Source organism: Trypanosoma equiperdum, assembly GCF_001457755.1.
Source record: "Trypanosoma equiperdum strain OVI genome assembly, contig: ctg_1943, whole genome shotgun sequence".
NCBI lineage: Eukaryota > Euglenozoa > Kinetoplastea > Trypanosomatida > Trypanosomatidae > Trypanosoma > Trypanosoma equiperdum.
The window spans coordinates 3,532-10,708 of NW_027123997.1; the positions used below are offsets into that span (position 1 = coordinate 3,532).

The window sequence follows — 7,177 nt, forward strand, 5'->3', positions numbered from 1 at the left end:
TTTGCAACCATCTTTGCAGTCTTCTTGTTTTTTCTTTTCGGAGCACTTTGAGTCAGTTTTTTGTTCTCCTGCAGCTCCATCTTCTGTTCCTGCTGCTTGTTCTTTTGCTTTTTGGGGGTCTAATGAGCATTTTTTGCTTGCATCAGTGGCATTTTCGTTCCATTTGCATGGTTCAGTGCATTCGGTTTTTGATTGGTGTTTGTTGCATTCTGGTTCCTTTTTTTTCGGATGTGCTGTCTGGTCGCCTGCTATTTTTTGAAGCTGAGGCTGGTCTCCTTTGAGCGCCTTGAGATATTCCTGTATCGCAATGCTGCGAAGATGCCTTATTTCTGCTAGGGATGCCATGTTTTTAGATCTTTGTTCCGCGTGTTCAGCTAGTTTAGTTGCTGCTGTTTCCAGATGTCTCATCCACGGTATTGGCACCGTGCCGGTGCTTGTTGCCTTGTACTTTACGCAGCCGGCGTTCGCTACTCCGTTGCAGTTGACGCTGTTTGCCGTCCCGAGTATTAGATTGTTGGCTTGGGTGCTGCCGCCCTTGTCCTTTAAGCCGGTTATGAACGCTCCTATCGCCGCCTGTATTGCTGCCGCGCTAACTTTGGCCTTCCCGGCTGCCGGGAAGCCAGCGAGCAGCTGTGGGAAGCAAGTATGGGCTCCGCTTTGGTCATTGTATTGGCAGTCTTGGCCTCCCTGGGTCCCAAGGCACTCTTCGGCTTTGTTGCTGCCTGAATTTGAACCGAACATACACACTAGGTCCGACGCTAGCGACATGCCCGGCACCGCTGTACCCGACCCGGGTGCTGAGCATGCGTTGACTCCCGAAGCGCCGAAGGTTTCGCCCGCCTTTTGCGACAGTGCTTCGGTCGGGCCGTAGAGCGCCGTCAGCAGCGCTTCTTCCACCCCCGTTTTCTTTAATGGTTTGTAATCTTTGCGTCTTTCTAGAGCCATTTCCAGGGTTCTATTTATCACAACTGCCGCTGCCTGCCGGGCGTGGCTGTTGAGCGGCCGGGTGATTTTCAGACCGTGTTTTTCCACTTTGTTGTTTTGTAGGTTTTTTTTGGCTGCATGCCAGGCCGCGCGGTGCTTTACCCAATTTGCTTCTGTGATCTTATTATTTGGATCCTCCTTAAAGTCCTGGTTGTAGAAGTCGTCGTCTGCTACTGTTATATTTAGTTCTGTGAGCAAAGTTATTTCCTGACTTATAGCTGCGCCTTCGGTGTCTTCTGGCGTTGTTGGCTCCCCTCTTGCGATGTTTACAACTGCGCACAGGGTATGGTAGGCTGGTACGGCTTCATTGGCAGTTCCGCTGGCTCTGTACGCTAGTCGGGCAATGATCGCCAGCATTACAACAATGCTTGACGCCATTTTTACTGTTTATTGGATGTGTTTTCTTTTTAATGGTGATAAGCTAGTTGATGAGTTTCAAGGCGTCTTGGGGGGAAACTATAGAGGTTTTACCGACCGGCCACGCTGAGATATGGCGTTACAAATTGTCTCTAAGATTCTTACTGCTGAAGTAACTTACTTTGCGCTGTCCGCGGCCGCCGATCTGTCGTTAGCTCGTGTTTATGTATTTGGGTGCTACTTTTTAGTGTATTTATGTATTGGACTCGCTGCTTGTTGTTTAAATAAACTAAAAGTTGCGTGTTCTGTTCTATTATACCTATGTTGCAGCAGTTGCATGTCATTATAGGCACGTCTTCGTTTCGGAACAAACAAGCGCCGTTATGAGCTGTGAGAGAGGCCTTAAGCATGAGCCTGTAAAGCTGGGTGATTTTTTGTTTGCTATCTCCGGGGGTGACGAGCTGGCTCCGGTTCATTTGTGCTTTTAAGTTGATAACCCGCCGAGTAGCACCGCTTTTGTTGCCTCCGTGGTGAGGGCAGAGAGTTGGTTGAGTTGAGTGTCCGGCTTGCTGCTGTTGGTGTCTTTTCTCTGGTTAATGCTGTTGTATGGAGTATAGCCAAGTAAAACGTGCATTAGCTTTTTTTTTGCACGAGCAAGTACGCCGGATTTTGGGTGCTCTGCTTGATGTCGGAGAAAGATTTAAGGGGAATAAAATGGTTACTGGAAGTGGCGATGCCTCAATGATTTTTCTTCACCCAAATAGGTTTGATTTTACTCTCGAATGTCACCGCACTTAAAATCTTCTAAATCTGCCATGTAAACTCATCCTCCTAACCAATACTTATTATATTCTAAACGGTAACGAAAAACTTGATTTTATCTAATAACTTTTCCAATCCTTTTAGGTTTAAGGGCTGCTACGACTCGGCGGTTGTATGCAACCTTAAGATGCAGCTGCATTTTTACTCCTCTGCCTTCTCCGTTTTGTTGCATTAACCCGCATGCTGTTAAATTGGTTAATTGTGCTGGTCCTTTGCCGTGCCTCCCTTCCGCCTGTCGGACGTTTTGTAAGAGACTCACTTTGAGATGTGTTGAACGTCATTTATCAACTATATTCCTTGATCTTGAATGCTGCGTATTTATGATAGTCGTTTGAGTGGGAGTACTGCATTCTTAAAAGATTGTTTGAAAGCATATTAGATATAGAGTGTCCAGAAAACTACCAGTACTCCCTCCACTCAAGGTCTGTGGCGCTGCTTGACATTATTTTTTATCGATTATGATAAAAGACTCGTTAATAAAAAATATAATTTTAAACCTTAAATGATTGTGTTTTTTATATGTTAAACCTGTTAAAATGTATATTTACTATATAGCCACAGAGCAATTAAGAAAATGATTAAACATTTTAAAGATAAATTATGGTTTTCAAATAGTTTATATTTTCAATTCTAGTCTTCGCCGCCTCGTTGCCTCTATAAAAAGATGAATTATTGACTCCCCACAGAATATCAAAAGAATCATATTTAATTAATTTCGTATTAGTAAAGATAAAAAACAGCAAAAAATATATGTAGGCATATACTTAAATTATCACACTAATTGGGTGAGTTTTGCATATTTTAAACTTACGAAGAGATTCGGTTCACCATAGAAACTGACGCTAACCACGGTATAGATTTTGCTTATCGACGTGCTTTCACTCTTAAATCTAATTTATATTGGTCTATATTTAAATAATATATCCCTTTTATCGATTGGTAACTCTGATCTTTTAAATGAAAATACTTTTTACTTCATCTTAAAATTTTAAGCTTATAACTCGGTAATACTTTAATTTTGCGAACACCTTCCATTTTATCCTGGAGTAATAATATAAGTCTCTAACTTTTTAAAGAGCATGAATTTTCTTCCGCTTTTTTTATATCGTTGATGTTTTCAGCTGCTTGTCCTTGTTATTTTCAATATTGGTGTAAATTGAATTTTCCTTTTTTTATTTTGCGGATACCTAATGTGCTCAAGTAAGGTCTCATCATATCTTATTCTTTTGCTGATCTTCCGTTATTTAACTATAGATAACTTATCACTCTCATACCAATGCCTAATTGGAGATACTATTACTTGGTTTTTGTATTTTATGGACATGTGGCAACATTTGAAGTGATATTTTAAGCGATTTCTGTGTTTTTACTCTTTTTTACTTCTCAAAGTAATCTATTATTAGTTCACCTATTAAAATTTTCCTCCCCATAATATCATTTTGTTTACAACAAACGATATTGTTTATTTCTACATCTTATGAAAAGAAACCAAAGTTGTCCCATACTCACAGTCACCTAATCCATTCTTCTTTCGGTTTCCCCTCAACAACTGTTTATTTGGGACCGGCATCTTATTACAATTCGTGGGGAAACTATTTTCTAAGCTGTTTCATCTGCACGTTTGTTTGTAAAATATAGAGTATATTTTCCTCCTGCGCCATTCTCTCCACCGCTTGCCTCTTGAGCATCCAGTTGGTTCATTCATTATTTATTTTTTCTTGCCGGTCGATTGATTCTATCCTCGCCCTAACTTTGCGACTTCATCTGCGCTGTGCAGTTGAAACTTCCTTTCCCTCATCGGCCTTGCAATCACTCTTTTGTGTAAGATAATTTGTGCCGTCGTGCTTATATTTAAAACTTTGCATATGCCATGCCTCTCTATGTTTCTGCGTTTCCTTTAATTATATTCTTTGTGCTGTTACACCCCTCTTGTACTCACTATCTTACCTTCTTACTTTCACTGCGTACTTGTCATTGGTTAAACTATTTCCATATTGGATTATCATTTAGACTTCAAACACTAAATATTATAATATTATTATATATATACTCACACCATTGTCCTATCATTTTCATTATTATTATTATTGTCATTATTGTTGTGTTTATCCTTAATGTTATTCTTATAACCCCAACTAATATGTATAAAATAAACAGTACAAACTAATTTAGGATAGCACTAGTTTTCCATACCATATTAGTTTAGTAATTTACACTCATAGGCCAATATTATGCACATTTTACCAAAATTTTACATTTCAAAGTGTTTCAAAATTTTCAATGATTTCCATAAAATAAAATTAAATATATGAAATACAGAAAATTTCATATATTTCAGAAAATAGGCCTAAAATCCCTTTAAAAAGTTAATTATATAGGCAAAAATGCAAGCAAAAGAGGGGTCTTTTTAGTCAAAAAGAAATTTCTCCCTGTGGTGTTTCCTGTTGCGAGTGTTGTTGTGATCGCTTTAGCTTTGCATTCCCCATCCTTGAATTCACAGCCATCCTTACCGTTGCATTTAGTTTCGTCAGTTTCTCCATTGCAATCCTCTGATTTTTGTGGCAGTGCTGCTCCAGCCCCGGCCGTCCTTGCCACAACTTCCCGCGCATTCCTCTCCGCTTCCAAATGACTGAGGGCGGCAAGTCTTGCTTCTGGCGTTGCGATGGTTTTAATCGCTTGTTCACTCTTTTTCTCTTCGCTTTGAACCTGTACCTGAACATCGTCAGTATTGGTTAAAAACCCCGTTACAAAGTCTTTATTGCTCAATCCACAGGCGTTTTTGATAAACTATTTGATCTTTGAGGAGTCATCTCCTGTTGTCGGGTCTGCTATCTGTTGATATTTTGGGTGGCAGTTGCGGACCGCGTTTACTACGCTGCTGCTTTCTGCAAGTTGTTTGCCGTCCAGGCTTTCGAGGTCGGTCGTGGTGAATTGTGTTGCTGGCAGCGCTTCGCAGACGTGATATGCGAGCAGTTCTTGAATGTCCGCGTGTTTTCCTACATCAGTAACCGCCGGTATACAAGCGTTTCGATCCGCTGCTGTTTTAAATACTGATGTCGTTGTTGGGGCGATTTTAGCCGTTTTGGCGTCTGCAACAACACTTAGGGCCTCATCGCCGCTCATCTGGCAGTTTCCCATTGCCGTGAGTGCGCCGGCGCCCTGGTTGTTGTTGCAGCTTGCTAGGTTTTTGATTTGTACAGTAAAGTCGCTTATTGCTTTGTGTAGTTCACTGTCTTTTGTTAACTTCAGCTGATGGAGTTTGGCGAATGTTGGTGCGCTGTTGTCGCCTTTGATGTTTTTCGCCGCTTGGACATCTGCGCAGTATTCACCCCCGGAGTTGGCTGTCTGTAGCGCTATGTTAAGCTGCGTCGTGCTGGTTGTTGTGTGACTGCTGGCTTTTTCTTTCAAATTTGTTTCGGCAAGCATACGTGTTGCCTGGATTTTTCCGATCTGTCGGTTGATGGCTTCGGCAGCCTGAGCCATTGCCGACCTTGCGGCTTTGATGTTAGTTCGCGCCGTTGTAATTTGCTCGTGAGCGTAGCCTTCTAGAGTCGTCAACAAGCACCGCCGTTCGACGTCAGTTGCCGCTGTTGCCATTAACCTCCAACATTCTTGCCGTTTTTCGTTCTTGTCTACTGTAGCTTCGTGCGATGCGACTGCGTCCGTGATAAATGTAGCTAGTTCCCTCAGATACGATTCTTCCTTGCAGATGTCATTTACGGCGTCACCTACCGCGTCCGTTTCTTCGCTTGCGGATGGTGTTATTTGCATAAACAAAAAAACCGCAGTTGCTACTAGAAATCCTCTTTGCTTCCGTGCTGCTGCATGGTTTTGCAAAACCTTGAGTGCCATGTCGTTTACCTGTTGGTGTATGGTTTCGAAGTAAGTCACGGCAAAAACTTGTTTTTCCTTGCATTGAGTTAAAGGGTTGGAGTGCCTTAGCATATGCAGGCAATTTGCAGTTTGTTTTGCGTTAGTCACACACATAGTCGGCTCATATGCTGGACATTGCGGGTTTCAGGAATTATGGAGTAACACACTACCTTGGCGCGACCTTGGTTGTGGTTTTCTTATAAGTACTAAATTTGACAATTCTGTCACACATTCACTCTTCATCTATAAAAATTTCCACTATACACTCATCACCTCCTATGCAACAATAAAGAGATACATTTAGCCTATTATTTGAACTTTCCTTACATTATCACTTAACATTAGAAGCCTTTATCAGTCTCAAAACAGCAGTCTCCTCCTTCTCAAGAGTTGCACCTATCTATCTTATTGGTGAAACGAGATTTTATCTTTATTTGTATCGAATGTATGTCCACGGCATCAAATCTCAAGTTCTTTTGAATTGCAGCTTCTGCTTGCACAGCTCCTCTAGATTCGTATTATATGTGTCTCGGTCTCTCTTTTTTAACATAATATCATTCAAGTTAAAGAGGGATTAGAGATGTTCTTTTTCCATATACCCCATCCATTTGAAACTTGAATGCTGTTGTTTATTTCGTGTATACTATTTTCTTGGGAGAATCGTTGGCACCTGTTGCTCTCTTTTTGAACTTTACTATGCTGAAAGTTTTAGGAGAAATAAAAAGCTTATCTAAAGTGACTGCATGCTTACAAGACAGTATTTTTTCACATTTTATAGTTCATCCTATCTCTAATATTCAATAAAAAGCAATATAGACCTAACTTTTCAAATTTATATGCTTGAATCTGAAAAGCACAAAATCCTTCGCCTCTATTTAATAACTTTGCCAATTTTCCTGCGTATCAGACTTTTAAAAGCTCACTGTTTATACAATACCTTTTAACGCGATAGCACCATTATTTGTGATTTTTCTTTCGTTTTTCTGATGTATTCTTGCGTTTTCTGTTACTTTTTCTAAAATGTGAGCTTCTTTTGACACGTTCAACAGGTTTGGCTTAAATTGTCAGCTGCTTTGTCGTTCGGTCGTTTCTCTTTCTCCTTTTTTATGAGAGTAACACCTTAAATCTGATTTTATGGCTC

At 40.7% G+C, this 7,177-nt stretch overlaps 1 protein-coding gene and 1 pseudogene across 2 annotated transcripts; one reads left to right on the forward strand and one right to left on the reverse strand.

Moving 5' to 3' along the window:
• Positions 1 to 307: 307 nt before the first annotated feature.
• Positions 308 to 871, forward strand: TEOVI_000690400 (uncharacterized protein; the record flags this gene model as incomplete). The annotated part of the gene is made up of 1 exon (XM_067223702.1): positions 308 to 871. One exon carries the CDS (start codon positions 308 to 310, stop codon positions 869 to 871), a length of 564 nt encoding a protein of 187 aa, XP_067079803.1.
• A 3,683-nt stretch (positions 872 to 4,554) lies between these two features.
• TEOVI_000690500:pseudogene lies at positions 4,555 to 5,907 on the reverse strand (annotated as a pseudogene). The gene has a single exon. A coding segment is annotated over exon 1 (1,353 nt).
• Between the last annotated feature and the right edge of the window lie 1,270 nt (positions 5,908 to 7,177).